This window comes from Pogoniulus pusillus, chromosome 4, assembly GCF_015220805.1.
Source record: "Pogoniulus pusillus isolate bPogPus1 chromosome 4, bPogPus1.pri, whole genome shotgun sequence".
In the NCBI taxonomy this organism is placed as follows: domain Eukaryota; kingdom Metazoa; phylum Chordata; class Aves; order Piciformes; family Lybiidae; genus Pogoniulus; species Pogoniulus pusillus.
In genome coordinates, this window is record NC_087267.1 from 45,040,186 (window position 1) to 45,061,074 (window position 20,889).

The 20,889-nt window shown below is 48.6% G+C and overlaps 1 protein-coding gene across 4 annotated transcripts in view; it reads right to left on the reverse strand.

Annotated features, from left to right (window-relative positions):
* The window catches only part of PLXNA4 (plexin A4), a 611,173-nt gene that overhangs the window by 311,916 nt on the left and 278,368 nt on the right, over positions 1-20,889 (reverse strand). For all 4 annotated transcript variants that reach the window (XM_064142725.1, XM_064142727.1, XM_064142726.1 and 1 more), the window contains one exon: positions 3,076-3,207. In XM_064142725.1, coding sequence (XP_063998795.1) covers positions 3,076-3,207 — 132 coding nt within the window. The remainder of the gene's footprint in view (positions 1-3,075; positions 3,208-20,889) is intronic.

A 20,889-nucleotide genomic window follows, 5' to 3' on the forward strand; every position in this document is an offset into this window, starting at 1 on the left:
GAATCATAGAACCAACCAGGTTGGAAGAGACCTCCAAGATCATCCAGTCCAACCTATCCCCCAGCCCTAGCCAGTCAACTAGACCATGGCACTAAGTGCCTCATCCAGGCTTTTTTTGAACACCTCCAGGGATGGTGCCTACACCACCTCCCTGGGCAGCCCATTGTCCTTCTGTGTCTCTGGGTTTCAGTAACAAATCTTCCCATCTTCCTTCTTCAATCAGTGTCATATGTATTTATATATACTGGAGTCCCCCTGATGGTGAAAAACTGTTGCATCCTGCTTCCAAAAGCACCACATGTCTGATAGCACCGATAAATGTTGTTTGTCACTTCTGCAGCATTCGAAGAGCTGCAAGGGAGGACCTGTTTCAGTCATAGAATGCAGAACTATGCTGAATTCCCCACTCTCCTTGAAGCTGCTCCAACTCCAGATGAAAACCCCCATGTGCAACCCATGGACCCTTCAGTACACTGAGGAAAGTGCTCCTGTGACAACCCTAGAAAGGTAGGGGGATATATATATTTTTTGACAGAACAAGAAAGCCTTTTCATGTAGACAGATTTACAGGGAGAGCTCTTTGAAGGTGTTTTGAGTCAAAGGGTGCCCTGCTGAGCTGAGCCCACATGTCTCATTGCAGAATACTCTGGGGCATGGTAAAAGCAATACTTGCTGGGACTGCCAGAGTCATGACAGGAAGGGGACAGGCTGGAGAAATTGATTCTCTATCACAGAATCAATCAGGTTGGAAGAGACCTCCAACATCATCCAGGCCAACCTAGCACCCAGCCCTAAACAATCAACCAGACCATGGCACTAAGTGCCTCAGACAGGCTTTGCTTCAACACCTCCAGGCACGGCAACTCCACCACCTCCCTGGGCAGCCCATTCCAATGCCAATCACTCTCTCTGACAACAACTTCCTCCTAACATCCAGCCTATACTTCCCCAGGCACAACTTGAGACTCTGTCCCCTGTTCTGCTGCTGGAAGGGCTGGAATGGGCAGCCCCTTCCAATGCAAATCACTCTTTTTGGGAAGAACTTCCTCCTAACATCCCAACATAAAAGGATGCTCTGATCTGAAATCAGTAGGTTGATTATTGGTATACTGTTGCTCTCAAGGGCTTTGGCCATGCAAGGAGCATCATGCTACTCAAAGGGGTAAATGAATGATCCATGGAGTAGAAGGATGAGAAGAAGTAGTGCTGTCTTGACCAAAGTCTTGCAGAAGCCCACAAGCATCACCTGCCTACGGCTTCTCACTCCACCATAGCAGACTGGGACTGTTTTCACTTCAGCATGGGAAGTATCATCCCATCCTTGTCCATCATGGAGCAGATGAGAAAGAAGTCCCAGCTCTGTCATCCTATCCTTTCACTTGAGTTATTGTAATCTATCAGCTTCCTCAGCAAAGACTAACACAGCGTTCCTCCCCTCCTCATCCTGCATTTTAGGTATAAATAGCTTAGGGGGAGGGTTGTAGACATCATAGAGGTACAAAACATTTAACAGGATATGGTTCAAGCTGAAGAAATGGCAGCCATTATAGTAGAAACTATAATCCCCTCTGTTTTGCATGAGGAGAAGGACAGCCAAGCTGCCACATCTGAACTTCTGGACCACAGCAACCCTGCCAGACACCTCTCTTCAAAACTCAGATGCATCCCTGCTTTATGGGCCAGGAGAAATCTCTTCTTAGCTGAGGAAAAGGCTCATAAACTTGGTGTTAACCACAGCCTGGAAAACCGCCAAGTGAAGAGGATTTAAGAAGGGTCTATAAAGTCATGGCAAGTGAAGTGGAAATGATTATTCACTGTTGCATTTTTAAGGCAGGAATTTGTGGCTGGTAAAAGTGCCAAGAGCATAGATGAGATGAATGGACAATGTGGCCAACCTCCATCCTTGCAGCTGATGACTGATGACCATCACAGTGCGGTGGTGCCAGAGGGTAGGAGCACACCACATGACATCTAGGAGGCATCTTTCCTCTCAGGGAACTGGAACATACTGGGAGGAAACCACACTGCTCTGAACATACTAGTTCTTGTAGGCATCCTCCAGGCAATTCATGAAGGCAGCAAGAAGTATGTCTAGTAAGTGTTTTATGCCATTTACATGATCCAAGGTCAGATGGGTAGCACTCAATGAATCATTGAACAGTAATGCATGGATGAACATGTCACATTTGAACTGGTGGCCTCCACTAGTGCCCACTGTAGGCCACCTGCCACCACCCTACTGCAATCCCTTTGATCTGTGCATCTAAAGCTCCTCATGGGCACGCATGAATCAACCAGTTAGGATAACTCAAGTAACCCCACAAGTGCACAAGACTTATTATATACCGTGGGGCTCTTCATGCAAAAATGGTTCCTCCTCCTCCCACCCCAAGCAGCAAACTTCCTAAGACCAAACACTCTGCTGAGAGCAGCCAGACTTCCACTCTGAACACCCAGATTGGTCCTTCCTGGAATCTGACTACTGGTATTTTCAGTAATAAAACCAGGAATGTCACACCAAACTCAGCCTGCACCTTGTCAGGCAGCATCCTACACTCTTGATCACTGTGTCTCCAAGAGGCTCCAACTTCTCCAAATTCTCTAGCTGGAGCCAAATGATTTCAGCATCACATGTATCTGTGGCAGATGCAGCCACAGTTTGAATGGGGGTGGAGAGCAACATGGTACACAGCAGATGCAGTAGCAGCTCCTTCTTCACTTGTAGCCACTCTGATGTGCACTGCATAAAGCCACGTTGCGAGTGGTTTTCTGCCCCCGAACCCCTGAAGTATTTCATCAGTGTATAAATGCAACAGTTTCTAAGCACGAAAAAAATCACAAGATCAGCAGCTGAGCACATCTTTGTTGGAACTCTGTTCACATGTGCAATTCTGAGGTTCCACAGCATGACCAAGTCAAAAAAATGGGCAATTCTGAGGTCTACAGCACGATCGAGTTAAAAATCAGCAATTCTGAGGTCCACAGCATGATCAAGTTAAAAATGTACCATTCTGAGGTCCATAGCATGATAAGGTAAAGGTTTTCAGAGCACTATGAACTGGCAGTGTTTCTTACCTGCTTCTCAGACATGATGTAGAGGTGTTCATGATCCACTGAAAAGACCATATCCCGCAATATGGGGCCGGTATCCACCACCTGCACAATCTCATACTCCAGTGTGTTCTTGGTGGTGCCATCCACACGGATCTGCAGAGCAAAAACAAAAGCAGAGAAAGAACATGAGTATTTTTTTAACTCCTTCCATGGAGACTGGAGAATAATCATTGCAGAAATGTATTGTGGTCAATGTCGTAAGCGTTGCAGAATGTATTGTGCCACTGTCATGGCAAAGTGAACTTTTCTCCTGATGTCCTGGCATACCCCAAATTCCTCTCTTCTCTCACTCCATGGGTTTGAAAGGGAGGAGAAAGGTGTGAAAACATGCTTCCCCCCAACCCTGCCCTGCAGACTTGAAGGGGGGCAGCAAAAGGTGCCTTTTCTGCACATGTGCTGACCCATGTAGATGCCTGCGCTGGAATCAGGCTGATGATTGGCTGTTTTTGCACCCAGTATAAATGGTAAATGGACACTTTGTCTAGAAACAAGATTAACAGAGCAAGGGTTCCTGCCTTGAGAGTTCCTATCTTGAAAGAGCTTCTGCCTTAACAGAGTGCCCAGACAGGCTCCTGCTGTGACTGTACCACCTCTGCTTTTGAACGGCTCCTACCTTTTGTACAGCTCTTGGTTTTATCCCATCCCTGCTTTGGACAGTTCTTCCCACTTTTGCACCCTTTGTGCAAACCTGCAGGCTTGGCAAGCCTTTGAGAGAGAGAGTCAGCAGCATCTGGACCACCCCCTTCTCAGACCCCATCAGTAGCCAACTTCCTGGCTGCCTCCCAGACTGGGGGACCCTAGCAGTTTTGGCTCTCTCCTGCCGCTCTGAAGGCAGCATCGTTCCATGACCATCCCACAAGGGAAGAAGTGCTCGAGACATTTCTGAGTTTGGTGGCTCTGCCACTCATCCTGGACTTCTGCAGTGTGGATCTCTATTATTGGCTATTGCCTGCAGCATCAGAAGGCTGCTTCTGCAGAGGAATCCAGCAAGGGATCATTGCCAAATGCCTATCTCACCTCTGTGAGTAAGATCCACTGCTCCCTTAAACTTCTGCTCAGCCTGGTTGATAGTGGGGTAAAGCTGTGTTTATAGCTTAGCCTTTCCTACTTCCTGACTTCCTGAATAACTAGTTTTATCTACAGTATCCTTTTTGGAAGATATTCCTGATCAAACTGAATCTGCCAATAAACTAAACTAATTTTGTATACAGTTTTGGGGGGCAGGGTTCCAGGAAAATAAAATAATTCTATTTCTTTAGATTTCCTGACTCAGCCACATTAATTCCCTGCCTCCATGACACCTGCCTCCTCACTTAAAGGATGAAGCACTTTCAACTTCTTCTGCTGGTCTCATCAACATAAGAAAACTGCCCCATGGCAGGGGGGTTGGAACTAGATGATCCTTGTGGTCCCTTCCAACCCTGATTGATTCTATGATTCTGATTCTACAATTGAGAACAATCCAGAGCTTGCTGGCTGCAATCTGTCGCTATCACCGTGTAGCTGTCGTTGCCTGGAACAATCTAGCCAGCTGAAAATGACAGTAGGAAGGACAGAATTTGTGGTGATGATGAGCAGCAGATAAAAACCTGCACAAGAGTCTGCAGCACTGAGTCTGACTAACTCAGATGCTAGACCAACGCTACTCTCATTCTCATTGCTATCATTCCATGGAGCGATATATTATAGCGGAGCGCACAATACAGCACAGACTATTTCTCTTGTTGATTACATATATCAGGGGTTGAAATCAGTCCTGCACAAATATGGTACCTTATGATTCCAGACACATCTCATAACACTCAGGAACATCAATAACTGGAATTATGAGAAGGAACCAGACACACAGTCCCAGTCGATCTGCAACAGCGACCCAGCCATACAGATGGAAATGCATTGGGGACATTAATAATAGTGTGGATAGAAGGTCAAGGGAGGTTCTTCTCCCCCTCTACTCTGCCCTGGTGAGACCACATCTGGAGCCTGAGGTTCAGTTCTGGGCTCCCCAGTTCAAGACTGAGAGGTCATCTTATTAGCATTTATAAGCATCTGAAGGGATGGGTGTCAAGAAGAATGTGATAGTCTCTTTCCAGTGGTGTCCTGTGATAGGACAAGATACAAACTGGAACACAGAAAGTTCCATCTTGACGTGAGGAAAAGCTTCTTTATTGCAAGGATGACGGAGCCCTGGAACAGGCTGCCCAGAGATCATAGAATCACAGAATCAACCAGGTTGGAAGAGACCTCCAACATCATCCAGTCCAACCTATCCCCCAGCCCCAGCCAGTCAACTAGACCATGGCACTAAGTGCCTCATCCAGTCCTTTTCTTGAAGATCTCCAGGGACAGTGCCTCCAGCACCTCCCTGGGCAGCCCATACCAATGGGAAATCACTCTCTCTGTGAAGAACTTCCTCCTAACATCCAACCTAGACCTCCTCCAGCACAACTTGAGACTCTGTCCCCTTGTTCTATTGCTGGTTACCTGGCAGAAGAGGCCACCCCCCACCTGGCTACAATGTCCCTTCAGGTAGTTGTAGACAGCAATGAGGTCACTCCTGAGCCTCCTCTTCTCTAGGCTAAACAACCCCAGCTCCCTCAGCCTCTCCTCATAGGGTTTGTGATGTTGCAAAGTCTCCTTCTCTGTAGATGTTCAAAACCTGCCTGCATACATTCCTATGTGGCCTGCCCTAGGTGATCCTGTTTTGGTGGGGGGGTTGGACTAGATGATCTCTAGAGGTCCCTTCCAACCCCTAACATTCAGTGATGAGGCACTTAGTGCCATGATCTAGTTGACTGGAAAGGGCTGGGTGCTAGGTTGGACTGGATGATTTTGGAGGTCTCTTCCAACCTACTTGATTCTATGATTCTATGACTCTGTAAACCTTGTCTGCTAGTACCACATCTCTGGGTCTTCTAAATACCTCCAGGGGTGGGGATTCAGCCAACTCACTAGGGAAAATACAGCTATCTACAGGTATATCAGGCCTCCTGGGACTTGTGAGGCTCTGTACATCAGCAAACTCCACTGGCATGTGTATCAGAGTTATACCCACATTCCTTATCTCCTTTGTTATCTTCTCAGTGTGTGGCCTTTCACTTTCAGGAAGTCTTCTATCCTGCAGCCACACAAAGATCACAGCACCCTTCCTTAGAAGAAACAAAGTTGTAGTATATCTGCTTCATGCTCCACATTATGGTCCTGACTGAAAGCTCCCAGTTTGCACTGGGAGCAGCCTTTCCACTCAAAGGAAATAACAAGCTGTGGAGAACTTCTGCTGTCAAGACCAAATCCCACTGTTCCCTGGCACAGTCCATGAGTTTGTCCCTTCTGTATCAAACTTTCAGCCAAAAAAATGCCTGAATCATCTTCTGTATTAGAAAGGCAAAGAGAAAGAAAGAGAGGGAATGACAAGGGATTTGGGAAGCCTCTATGACTGGCATATCTTGGTCCTTCCTTAATCTCCCCACCTGCTGTACAACAACAAAGAAATGTTGTTCCCCTAGGAAATACAAGGGAAACGAGGGAGAGAGGAGTCAGAGGGGCTCCTTGTGACAGTAAAGGGTGTGGAGGGTACTCAGGGATGCTCAGATTCTGCATGCTCTTCATCATCCTCCACAGAAGAGGGTACACATGCAGGCACTGGCTGTTGGGCTGGTCAAATGACAGAAGATCTGCTGTTAGTCTGTCACCTTGATGGATCTGGCAATGACAGCAACACACATCACAACATCAACACACAAAGAGGTCAAGGCCTGAAGCATCCTGCATCCCACTGGCTCTGACTGCCTAGGACAAAAGGGCTTGTTTTGTCCATGGTCTCTACTGGGTCACTTCAGCTCCTCTTTCTTCTTGAAAGTAGACACTGATGTGATTCACCCACGAGGTCAAGGGCAAAGCATCCAGCAGGCTCACGGTGAGTCATTCCCCTCAGGACAGCCAGGAGAAAGGAAAGAGACACAGAAAGGGCTGCCAGTCCAGAAATGCAAGTCTCCTTGTTGGAGCTCTGCCTGGGGCAGATCGAATGCCCCCACAGCATGAGTATGTCCTCTATCCTACACCAAGTTCTAACTCCCAGGGAGCAGCAGCAGTGGCTGAGCTTTGTCTCCTGTTTCAGCTTTGTTTCTCCTCCCCAGCTCTATAAGGGGGCTGCAGAAGATCTTTTTTTCTCTGTTGATCATGGTGCTAAAGAAACCTTCTGTCTTTGCTGCTCTAACCTTGATTTTTCAACACCATTAGGGTGTCACAATCCAATGGTGGGCAATATGACACAAGTTAAAGTCCTCTGCTTTCCAGCTTGTCCTCAGACATAAAAGGAGCTGGGTGCTGCTGAGCTTAACTCCTGAGTGACACCCAACTGGACCTTTAGTGTAACCAGCTTAACATTGCCAGGAAACAGCACTAAGTGCCACACTGGTTTAATCAACATGCAACAGGTATAAACACCATTGTAGTCTGATCCAGCAGGAGGCTGGAGCACCTCTGCTATGAGGACAGGCTACAAGAGTTGGGGCTCTTCAGCCTGAAGAAAAGAAGGCTTCAATAAGACTTTTTAGAAGCCTCTCAGTATATGAAGGGGAGTACAGGAAAGCTGGGGAGGGACTATTGACAAGGTCTTGTAATGACAGGATGAAAGGTAATGGGTTTAAACTGGCAGAGGGGAGATTCAAACTAGATGTTAGGAAAGGGTTCTTTAGAATGAGAGTGGTGAGACACTGACTGGTACAGGTTGCCTAGGTGGCTGCTCCCTCCCTGGAGGTGTTCAAGGTCAGGTTGGATGAGGCCTTGAGCAACCTGTTTTAGTGTGAGGTGTCCCTGCCTATGGAAGGGGGGATTGTAGCCAGGTGAGGTTGGTCTCTTCTGCCAGGCACCCAGCAACAGAAGAAGGGGACACAATCTCAAGTTGTGGCAGGGGAGGTCTAGGCTGGATGTTAGGAGGAAGTTGTTGTCAGAGAGAGTGATTGGCATTGGAATGGGCTGCCCAGGGAGGTGGTGGAGTCACCATCCCTGGAGGTGTGGAAGCAAAGCCTGGCTGAGGCACTTAGTGCCATGGTCTGGTGATTGTTTAGGGCTGGGTGCTAGGTTGGACTGGATGATGTTGGAGGTTTCTTCCCACCTGGTTGATTCTATGATTCCCAACAACGCTGGGTCACATCTATAATGATTTCTGGTCCCTTACACAGGGTAAGGCCTAGAGGCCATCAGATATGTAAGCAGCCAATTACCACCTCAGTGCTCAGCCACTGTCCTCAGTGCCAGGCCCCATTAGAAGAGAAAGAGCTCAGAGATGGAAGAGGCAGGCAGAGAAATAGCTGTCTGGAGTTAACAAACCATGCAGACAAGAAGGCACAGCCCTCAGGGATCTCCCCCATGCATTTGGTGCAGGTAAAAGATTGCAGAGGTTTCACACCAGGAGAACAGAGATCCTCAGAAGTGATTTAACAGCCATTGCTGGCCTAATTGCCTGCAAAATCATTACTTTGCAGAGGAGGAGGGAGGAACTGGGCTCATCCCCCCATCCATGTGCAAACACACACACGTGCACCCACGCATGCACAGCCCAAGTGCAGAACCCTCCCTCTCTCTAAAGCTTGCAGCTACGTAAAGATACAATGAAGGAGGCAGCCAGAAAGTCTGACAGATACTCACTCAAACTGCATAAACCCTGTAAGCCCTGGGCTGGCTAAGGGGTGATTAGCAGAGCTTGCAGCTGGAAGTCTGGCCCTTAATTCATGTTATCCCTTTACCTGTCTTAAACTCTGGCTTCCAACCCCAGGCATGGAGCTTGGAGGATCTCCACTTTCCCTGCACATTCAGCTCAGTCCTGAGCATCGAGCTGATGTGACACTTTGAGACACAGCCCAGGGATCGTGAAGGTGCTGGGTAGAAGGTTGGACCTTAGCCGTCTTTTCCAACCTTCGTTATTCTATGATCAAGCAACACAACAGAAATTTCTCTTAGAGGTTTATCCCTGGGTTACAGACACCCATTTGAAGCAGGGCACTTGGGTCAGCAAAATCTGAAGAGCATCCGAAAGAGAAGTGAAGAGATTCCCATCACAGCCTGCAGGTGATCACCACCAAAGTTACAGAAACAGGAACAATCTCTGCTCATAGAATCATAGAACCAACCAGGTTGGAAGAGACCTCCAAGCTCATCCAGTCCAACCTAGCACCCAGCCCTATCCAGTCAACCAGACCATGGCACTAAGTGCCTCATCCAGTCTTCTCTTGAACACCTCCAGGGACAGTAAAACGTCCCCAAGCTGCCAATTGCAGGGAATTTGAAGAATCATAAAATCATAGCTTAGCAGAGACCCTCAAAGGTCATCCTGTGCAACTCCCCTGCAGTAAGCAGGGACATCTCCAACTAAATAGATCAGGTTGCTAAGGTGTTTGAACATGTCCGGAGAAGGGCGATGAAGCCGGTGAGGGACCTGGACCACAGCACTGTGAGGAGAGGCTGAGGGAGCTGGGGGTGTTTACCCTGGAGAAGAGAGGGCTCAGGGCTGATCTCATTGCTGTCTACAACTACCTGAAAGGAGGCTGTAGCCAGGTTGGAGTTAGTCTCTCCTCCCAGGCAAGAAGGGGACACAGTCTCAAGATGTGTTGGGGGAGATCTATGCTGGATGTGAGGCAGGCAGTGAAGAAGTCTCAGACTGGACTAAGCAGCTGAGAATCAGATTCAGGAGATGGATTCTGGAATTGGATTCAGGAATACAGGGATTGGGATTGAAGGCAGAGCAAAAAGAATCCTTGTCAGGGACCAGCCATTGAAGAAGAGACTTGCCTCAGATGATATGATGTAGATAGAACAGTCAGTTTAGGGTCATCTGTCCTGCCCACTGCTCCCTGCAGGTGCCACCTCTTTCTTACTGCACCCCAGCATGGAACACAAGATTTAGCAGTGACCTTGCAGCAATTCTCAGTCAAGAGCCTTTCTGCAGCGCAGCCCTGGGCAGTAACTCTACCCATCAGTGTTGTCACTGCTGCAAGCAGCCCCTGTCTGTGCAAACATGCCCTGAACTTCAGAAACTAGCAAGAGCCTGAGCTGAGAAGTCAAATCACTGTACAGAATTAGTTCTGCTCCAGCTCAAACCAGGACACCTGCTCCCATTGCCTACACATCTGTCCTGGACAGGCACACACTCCTTGGACCACAAGATGCTCTGCTCAGCATCTCAAGCTCCCCTGGCCTCTTTTAACCCAACACACATGTTCAGAGCTCCCAGGGACCAACAAGATCTGACTGCACATTAATCCTGCTTCCTGGAAGGCTCTGCTCATTGGGCTTCCTTCTGCAAAGCTGGCTGCTATTAAAACATCAGCATCATGCATCCCGAAGGTCAACTACCAGGGGACTTATTCTGGCAGCTGTTTGTTTGTTTGTCTGAACATTATCTAGGTCTGGCTGTTTATTTACATCCGTTGAAGTATCAGGCAATAAATATCCTCTCCCAGTAGCAAACAGATGCTTGCACTCGAATGTTCTGGCTAGCACTGACTTCAAAATGATCTCCTTAATGAGCAAACAATGCTATTAATCTTTAAAGACACAGGCTTTGGCCCTCCCTGAGCTCTCACCCTGGCTGTGGCTAACCCTACAGGCATGCTGGCAAGCAGCCCATGGATGTGGAAGAAGCTAAAAGACACTTTCCATCACTTGACCAGTGCTTTTCAGCTCTATCTGGGTCTCCCCAGCTGCTGTGGGGTCCACAGAAGGGTGATGCTTGAGCACAGTCTCCCAGGCAAACTGGTGGCAGATGCCTCAATCAGAGTTTTAAGAGGTAGATGGGTTTTAGAGGTTGGGACCATAGAGTTATTTAAGAAAGAGGGTTGGAACTAGATGACCCTTGTGGTCCCTTCCAACCCTGGTTGATTCTATGACTCTAAATGGACACAATTAATCCCTGCAAATCATGGGTATGTATTCAAAACGGTCAAAGAAGAGATGGGATTGCAAGGCAAAGACAGAACTGATGCTAGCAAATACTTAATCCCACTGCTGGAAGATTAACCATGATCATGGCAAAAAAAAACAAGTATCTTTAAGGTCACCAGTGGTCCAGTCTGCCTTCCAGACTGCAGCATCAACCCTGTCCCATGGTCAGAGAGGACCATGTCCCTCACTTAGCATGGTAATGCTCTGATAAGCTGGTTGGGCACTTCTGGAGGGTCTCTTTTGGAGACCTTCATTGTGCTGTGCCAGTTTGAACCTAGCTGGGATATTTTAGTGAGAGGAATTAGATGCTAGGCTGTGAAATGGAAACAATGGGGCTGGCTACTGCACTCATAGGCTTGCTGAGATGGATAAAATGTGAATTAGATTGCAGACTGTGAGAAGGAAACAATGGGGATGGCTACTGCACTCATAGGCTTGCTGAGACGTCAAAAACAAGAACATAAACACAGATAACAGAGTTTGCCCTCTGGCTTTGGGCTACACTTCTCTCTCTCTAACCTGCTGTCTGTCTAACTAATCCTTCTGCTTCCTAACCCCCCTGGCTGATCCTCCAAACTCACCTTGAATGTAGGCCAAATTCTGGGGTAAGGTAGAGGGGTGGAAAGGAAATGGAAGGGTGGTTGGGAGCCCCTTCTGGGGACTCAGGTTTCTGGGAGGGCTGTTGTGTTTCTGTATTACTTTTTAACTTGCCTATTTCTGTCTATAGCTGTACATAGATTGTAAATACCTGCTTGTATCTTGTGCTAAGCTGTAAATACAAAGCTTCATTCCAGCTTCCAGGCTGAGTCTAGTCTGGGTGATTTTCTTAAGTGTGGGGGGAGGCAGGTAACGCTCAAACCATCACATGTACAGAGGAGCACTCTAGATGAGAAAGAGATGTGAGTGACCAAGCATACCAGCAGCATAACTGGGAGACCCACTCCTAAAGTGTGTGCCTACATTAGCAAATCCCACAGCTTCAAAGGAGTTTACTGCTTCTGCTAAAATCCAGCAGACACACTAGATGTGCTCCAAAAGCTTTACTTCAGAGCCACAAAAGCCTGATCCCATAGACTGTATCAGTGGTTGGAGCACATTGACATCAGCCAGGTTTGGTTTACCCAAGAAAGAAATCAGTTTCTACACTTTAAGACTGTTCTGCTGTATGAATCACAGCAAATTAAGCAGGGACAATTAACTGTCTTCAAAAGTGTCTTCAGCTGCACTTCAGAGTACATTCCTGAACGAGCACATGAGAGTGGTGAGAGCCTGGAATGGGTTGCCCAGGAAGGTGGTTGAGGCCCCACCCCTGGAGGTGTTTAAGGCCAGGCTGGATGAGGCTCTGGCCAGCCTGATCTAGGGTAGGGTGTCCCTGCCCATGGCAGGGGGTGTGGAACTAGATGATCCTTGTGGTCCCTTAAAACCCTGACTCATTCTATGACTTCTGTTTCCACCCCACTTCTATTTTATTCTTCCTGCAGCTTGTACTGAACACTGACAGCCAAGGAATGGATCACTTCAACTGTGCCAGTTGAGCTCAGCTTTTTCCTATTCTTCTAAAAACCATCACCTCCTGCCCCGAGCATCATTTCTGGTCTATCAGAGTCAAGATGAGAGCCTCTTAGAATCACAGAATCAACCAGGTGGAAAGATACCTCCAACATCATCCAGTCCAACCTAGCACCCAGCCCTAGCCAGTCAACTGGACCATGACACTAAGTGCCTCAGCCAGGCTTTGCTTCAACACCTCCAGGGATGGTGACTCCACCACCTCCCTGGGCAGCCCATTCCAACGCCAATCACTCTCTCTGCCAACAACTTCCTCCTAACATCCAGCCTAGACCTGCCCTGGCACAACTTGAGGCTGTGTCCCCTTGTTCTGCTGCTGTGTGCCTGGCAGAAGAGCCCAACCCCACCTGGCTACAGCCTCCCTTCAGGTAGTTGTAGACAGCAATGAAGTCAGTCTCTTCATTAAATCCTCTTTACAAACCATTCCAAACCCATTCAGGACTCCTGAGAGTGTAGTGAGGAGCAGGATCGTGATAGCTGACCAGGCAAACAGCAGGAGCAGAGGTAGCCTGGATGATTGTCATTGCAAATAATTAAATGAATAACTAAGTGTAAGAGGAGCTGGTGAACCATGGCTCACTCACTCAATCCACATCCCTTCCCAGCACTCTGCTTCTGTGTGGCGCCAGCAGCCCCTGGGCTGATGAATAAAAAGGGAATTCATCATTACTGTCCCCAAAGCTTCCAGTCAGTGGTCCAGTAGCTCTGCTCAAGTCATGCTGGTGGTTTATTCTGGCCATGAAATTGTCCTTGTTCCCAGGAGAGGTGATTAAGTGGCTGCCAGGAAGATTGCAAGGGTGGATTTCAAAGACAGTGTCTCGCAGGTCTCAGAATCATAGAATCACAGACAGGTTTGGGGTGGAAGGGACCTCTAAAGGTCATCTAGTCCAACACCCCTGCAATCAGCAGAGACCTCTTCAACTGGGTCAGATTTCTCAGGGCCCTGCCCAACCTGGCCTTGAGTATTCCAGGGATGGGTCATCCACCACCTCTACAGACATCCCATTCCACTGTTTCACTACCCTCATCCATCCCTGCTGCCTCCTCCTAGGTCCACAAGGGAGCAAAAAAGGCTGTGGCACTATCTCTGGTTGGACTGCATGATCTTGGGGGTCTCTTCCAGCCTGGTTGATTCTATGAGTCTCTGAATGGAGGAGAAATATTTTTGGGTAGAGGAAGCCAGACCTGGCAGGACAATCTCTGCCCTATTCACTTCCTGAGGCATCCCTGATTTGTCCTCCTTGCCCCTTCTCTCTCAGGCCTTTTCACTGAAACCATCACCATTATTTCTTGCTATTGGATTAAGGATCTGCAGTCTTCATTTCCAGGAGATCCAAGCAGCCCTGGAGCCCAGCACATCAATTGAGATTGCTCTGAGCTGTGCCCAGCCACAGCTTTACAACTGCCCAGGGGCCACTGTTACTTCATTGCTTTTCCTATAGCAGTTCCATCCTGGTTTATGAACCTAATGGTCCCCAGTGGAGGTTGGGACTGCTAGCTGCTGTTCCTGCCATGGAGAGGTGGCAAAGACACAGCAGACAGCCTATGATCTAATATCACACCATCAAGATGATCATCTATTTCTGGGTTTACATTGATTCAGGTTATGGGATGTAGTTCCATTGATCTCAGTAAAGACAGGGAAGGGGCTGGTGACACTCCACGCTCCTCCTATTTTGGCATTATTCCAGCTGAATAATCCGTTCTAATTCACCTGAAGCCTATTACCAGGAGATAACTTTTGAAACAAAACACACCATTTCAACAGCCCTATCTAGCTACTGATCCAAAAAAGGCTTTGGAAACACTAATTGAAAAAGCAAGTGGGGAGGCATCTCTTTCTCATGTCTAATCCAGCAGCCCTCTCTCTTCTCTCATACAGACGTTTTAAGGTGCTGCTTGGCATGGATCATAGACTCATAGAATCAACCAGGTGGGAAGAGACCTCCAACATCATCCAGGCCAACCTAGCACCCAGCCCTAAACAACCAACTAGACCATGGCACTAAGTGCCTCATCCAGGCTTTCTTCTAACACCTCCAGGCACAGCAACTCCACCACCTCCCTGGGCAGCCCATTCCAATGCCAATCACTCTCTCTGACAGGAACTTCCTAACAACATCCAGCCTAGACCTCCCCTGGCACAGCTTGAGACTGTGTCCCCTTCATGCCTGGCAGAAGAGACTGACTCCAACCTGGCTACAACCTCCTTTCAGGTAGTTGTAGACAGCAATGAGCTCTGCCCTGAGCCTCCTCTTCTGCAGGCTGCACACCCCCAGCTACCTCAGCCTCTCCTCATAGGGCTTTCAGCTTTCTCTTTTTTCTTTTTGATGCCAGTCCATCCAAACACAGATCTCAGAGCACCTTCAGCCATATGGAGAGCAGGATCCTGGAAAGCCAAGTGTTTTATCTTCTCAGTACTCATGCTTTCAACACTATTCAGACACCATTGTGTCATGACAGCTGCCACTGTCATCAGAGGTGATAGCTTATCTGGAGAGGAGAGGAAATCCCAGCCTTTTGCTTCCAGGAAAGACTCATACCCTAAACTTATCATAGAATCACAGGATGGGGCAGAAGAGACCTCTAAAAGCTACTTAGTCCAACCTTCTTTCAGTCAGAAGGCACATCTTGAACTAGAGCAGGTTGCTCACATGTCCAGGCAATCACACTTAGAATGGTTCCAGGGATGGGACATCCACCACCTCTCCAGGCAGCCTGGACCAGTGCTTTGCTACCCTCAGCAAAAAACATTTCTTCCTTAAATCTAGTCAAAATCTCCCCTCTTTTAGTTTAAAACCAACACCCTTTGTCCTGCCACAACAGGCCCTACTAAAAAGTCTTTCCCTTTCTTTCTCAGTGACCCCTTTAAGTGCCGAAAGACCACCAGAAGGTCTCCCCTGAGCTTATTTTTCTCCAGCCTGAACAACCCCAACTCTCTCAGCCTGCCCTCACAGCAGAGGGGTTCCAGCCCTCAGATAATTTCTGGTGTAAGCCTTGTGATTAGCTAGCTGCAGCACTGCAACAGCTAAGGAGAACAGTTCTTCTCCTCTTCTCCATTCACACTGTTCCCAGGACATTTTCTCCAAGCAGTAAACAGGGTTTTTCAAGGAAGCAGCTTCCCTAGAATACCACAGGCTAATCCTTATCATCTGCAGGCACTGAGCTGTAATCCTCCCTCCACACACCCTCAGCTGGGCTCTGGCAGGAGGCACGGGTGGCTGCACTGGACAGGAGAATGAGGTCTAATCCCTGCAGAGGAGTCACCCACTGACCTCTCATGTAATCCAGCCAGGCTGCAAAATTAGGTCAAATAGAGAAGTGCCTGATTGCTGGATAGGAGATCTCCTTTGCAGGGCAAGCACAGCTCACTGCAGCAGAAGGGGATTCTTCTTACTTCAGGGTCAGGAGAAATATGAGGCAAGATGTTGATGGGAATCTGGTTTTGGTTCATGGCAGAGGTGCTTTAATTTCATGGTGGCTCAGTGAATCAGTGGAATGATTCGAGATCATCACAGAGTGCACTGGCTGCAAGGGAACTTTAAAGATCACCTAGCCCCATCCCCCTGCAGTAAGCAGGGACATATTCAGCTAGATTAAGTTGCTCATAGAATCATAGAATTGTTTCGATCAAAAAAGACCTTTAAGACCATAAAATATGTTGCAATGAACCTTCTGCTCTGAGCCAAAGGGTCACAGAATCATAGAATCAAGCAGGTTGGAAGAGACCTCCAAGATCAGCCAGTCCAACCTAGCACCCAGCCCTAGACAGTCAACTAGACCATGGCACCAAGTGCCTCCTTCAGGCTCTTCAACACCTCCAGGGACTGGATGCAAAAGTCACAGAGCTTGGCTATTCTTGCACAGTTTCTTCATCTGGGTGTCCTTTTTGTTAGTGAATGAATCATAGAATCAACCAGGTTGGAAGAGACCTCCAAGATCATCCAGTCCAGCCTAGCACCTAGCCTTGGACAGTTATCTAGATCATGGCACTAGATGCCTCATCCAGGCTTTGCTTCAACACCTCCAGGGATGGTGACTCCACCACCTCCCTGGGCAGCCCATTCCAATGCCAATCACTCTCTCTGCCAACAACTTCCTCCTAACATCCAGCCTAGACCTCCCCTGGCACAACTCACAGAATCATTTTAGTTGGAAAAGGTCTTCAAAATCATCAAGTCAAACTATTATCTAATTACCAAGCCTGATGCTAAACCATGTCCCTCAGCACCACATCTATGCATCATAGAACCATAGAATCACAGAATCAAGCAAGTTGGAAGAGACCTCCAACATCATCCAGCCCAACCTAGCACCCAGCCCTATCTAATCAACTAGACCATGACACTAAGTGCCTCATAACCTCCAAGCTGACAGAAACTCCCTTATTCTCATAGTCCACAGCATATGGACTGTGCCACACTGCTGTGTTTCCCCACAAACAACAACAGCAGGAAATCCTCCTGCCTGCAATGCATTTGTGTTCTAAATTGAACATAGATAAATAGGCTGGATGTTAGGAGGAAGTTCTTCCCAGAGAGAGTGATTTGCTATTGGAATGGGCTGCCCAGGGAGGTGGTGGAGGCACTGTCCCTGGAGGTGTTCAAGAAAAGCCTGGATGAGGCACTCAGTGCCATGGGTCTAGTTGACTGGCTAGGGCTGGGTGCTAGGTTGGACTGGATGATCTTGGAGGTCTCTTCCAACCTGGTTGATTCTGTGATAGCTTTTCACTCTAGGCCTGGACAGCATCTAACACAATGAGGTTATAGCTGTCCATCCCAGCACCATAAAAATAACAATTAGAGCTTGAACTGTGGCCAGTCAAGCTGTACCTGGACTGCAGGACTAGGCTTAAAGTCAGCTACAGACTTGGAAACAGAAGGAGATGACCTGGTCCTTCTTCTCTCTCACCAAGGAGAGTACACCAGGTGTATGCAGCTTTCACATCCAGGAACCAATTGACAGATGACATCATTTTTTGAAAGCATGGTTTCCACAGGCTCCCCTGGCGCTCCCTGATTGATAAATTAGACACTCAGGAGCCACGTGCTAATCAATGCAAATCATTAGTTTGTAGCAACACAAGGCGAGCTCGGCACAGCTCATTTTTCAAGGTAATGGCCTGCCAAATGATCAGCCTTCAGCAGCAAGCCCTGCCAGGAGATCTATTAACAGGCTGCTGGCACTCACCTATGGCACAGAGCTTTGCTGTCCAGTCCCACCAAGCATGAGGCTGTGCCAGAGACAGATGCAACATGCATTGGTGGCCAAGAGAGCCAATGGTGTCCTGGATTAGGAAGAGTGTGGGCAGCAGGATGAGGGAGGTTATGCTGCCCTTGTACTCAGCACTGCTCAGGCCACACCTTGAGTGCTGTGTCCAGTTCTGGGCTCCTCAATTCAAGAGAGATGTTGAGGTGCTGGAAGATGTTGAGAGAAGGGCACAAAGCTGCTGAGGGCCTGGAGCACAGCCCTGTGAGGAGAGGCTGAGGGAGCTGAGGGTGTGCAGCCTGCAGAAGAGGAGGTTCAGGGGTGACATCACTGCTGTCTACAACTACCTGAAGGGAGGCTGTAGCCAGCTGGGGGTCAGTCTCTTTTCCCAGACAACCAGCAACAGAACAAGGGGACACAGTCTCAAGTTGTGCCAGGGGAGGTCTAGGCTGGATGTTAGGAGGAAGTTGTTGTCAGACAGAGTGATTGGCATTGGAATGGGCTGCCCAGGGAGGTGGTGGAGTCGCCGTGCCTGGAGGTGTTGAAGCAAAGCCTGGATGGGGCACTTAGTGGAACTCTCACAGGTCATCTTGTCCACCCCCCATGTAGTAAGCAGGGACATCTTTAACTGGATCAGGCTGCTAAGAACCTCATCAAGTTTGACCTTGAGTATCTTTAGAGATAGGGCCCCTACCAATCTTCTGGGCAACCTATTTGAGTATTTCACTACCCTTGTTGTGAAGACTTTTCTCCTAATGTCCATTACATCCTCCTAATGTCCAATACCCAGAAGAGTAGCATGTGTGTGAGTGGAATGAGCAGAGACAAATATATCAACATAGTTGACCTGAAGTACAAACCCATCTTCAAAATGACCTCAGGTTGCACCAGGGAAGGTTTAGACTGACTCTTAGAAAAACATCCTTCTTTACTGAAAGGGTTCTTAGATGCTGTGAAAGGATACCCAGGGAAGTGGTTGGATCACTAGCCCTGGAGAAGTTAAAAAGACAGAGATGTGGTCCTGAGAAACATGATTTAGCACCAGACATGGTAGGCTTAGATAATGGCTGGACTTCATAGAATCTTAGAATCATAGAATCCACCAGGTTGGAAGAGACCTCCAACATCATCCAGGCCAACCTAGCACCCAGCCCTATCCAACGAATTAGACCACGGCATTAAGTGCCTCATCCAGGCTTTGCCTGAACAGCTCCAGGGACGGTGCCTCCACCACCTCCCTGGGCAGCCCATTCCAATGCCAATCACTCTCTCTGACAACAACTTCCTCCTAACATCCAGCCTGGACCCCCCCTGGCACAACTTCAGACTGTGTCCCCTTCTTCTGGTGCTGGTTGCCTGGGAAAAGAGACCAATCCCTACCTGGCTGCAGCCTCCCTTCAGGTAGTTGTAGACAGTAATGAGGTCACCCCTGAGCCTCCTCTTCTGCAGGCTGCACACCCCCAGCTCCCTCAGCCTCTCCTCATAGGGCTGTGCTCCAGGCCCCTCACCAGCTTTGTTGCCCTTCTCTGGACATCTTCCAGTATCTCAACATCTCTCTTGAATTGAGTGGCCCAGAACTGGACACAGCACTCAAGGTGTGGCCTGAGCAGTGCTGAGTACAGGGGCAGAAGAACCTCCCTTGTCCTGCTGGCCACACTGTTCCTGATCCAGGCCAGGATGCCATTGGCTCTCAGACATCTTTTCCAACTGAAAGGATTCTAAATCCTTACACACAGGATTGCTCAGAAATTGAGGCTGATAGTTACAATGGAGAGTATGAGGACAGATGGATCACACCATGGGCTGGATCATGACTGTATGTCCTTTGTAAGTGTCTGTTCATGAGGCTGAAGAAGCAGATTACTCCCAGAGATGAGCTCATCCTGCCACGCCGGGAACGCGGTGACCCGGAGGGCAGGGAGCTCTGTGGCTGGGGGTACAGAGCAGCACTACAAAGGGCCCTTTGACAGCAACCAGACGGGCTGAGCTTTGAGACACCCACGGATCCTCACCACACTGTGCCACTTGAGAGCATGCCAGCTGCCCTTTGGCAGTGGGAGGTATGTGTGCATATGGAGAGCTGGGCACCCACAGAGGCACATGGGCAGGAGAGCTGGCAGCAGCACACGGATGGGCATGGGCAGCAAAGTACACACCAACACAGCAGCAGACAAGGGGGTGGAAATATATGCAGGGAGGTGAAAGCAGGCAGAGGTGCGGGTGTGCCAGCCACACACTCTGCCCTGGACTGTGGGTGCACTTACAGATGTGACACAGGGTCTCAGGCACGAGCAAGGGTCTGTGTGGTGATGTAAAGATGAGGACATGCATGCACCCAGTGTAGAGAACCACAGAATTATAGAAGCATTTTGTTTGGAAGAGAACTTTAAGGTGACTTAACTCAACTTTTAACCCAACATTGCCAAGTCATCACTAAACCATGTCCCCCAGCACCACATCTACACAGCATTTGAATACACCCAGGGATGGAGACTCTGGCACTGCCTTGGGCAGCCTATTCCAAGGCTTGGAAACCCTTCCAGTGAAAGAACATTTTCTGATATCCAACCTAAACCTCCCCTGCTGCAACTTGAAGTCATGTCCTCTTGTCCTGTCACTTGCTACCTGGGAGAAAAGACTGACCCACACCTCACTCCAACCTTCTTTCAGGGAGTTGTAGAGAGTGAGAAGGATTCCCCTCAGCCTCTTTTTCCCCAGGCCAAACCCCAGTTCCCTTGTGCTCTAGGCCCTTCACCAGCTTCATTTCCCCTCTCTAGACATGCACCAGCAACACAATGTCCTTCTTGGAATGAGGGACCCAAAACTGAGCACAGCACTCAAGGGGTGGCCTCAGCCATACTGAGCACAGAGACACAACCACTTTCCTACTCCTGATAGCCTCGTTATTCCTCATGCATGATAAGATGCTCTTGGCCTTCTTGGCCACCTGAGCACACTGCTAGTGCACAGAATCATAGAAACAACCAGGTTGGAAGAGACCTCCAAGATCAGCCAGTCCAACCTAGCACCCAGCCCTAAACAATCAACCAGACCATG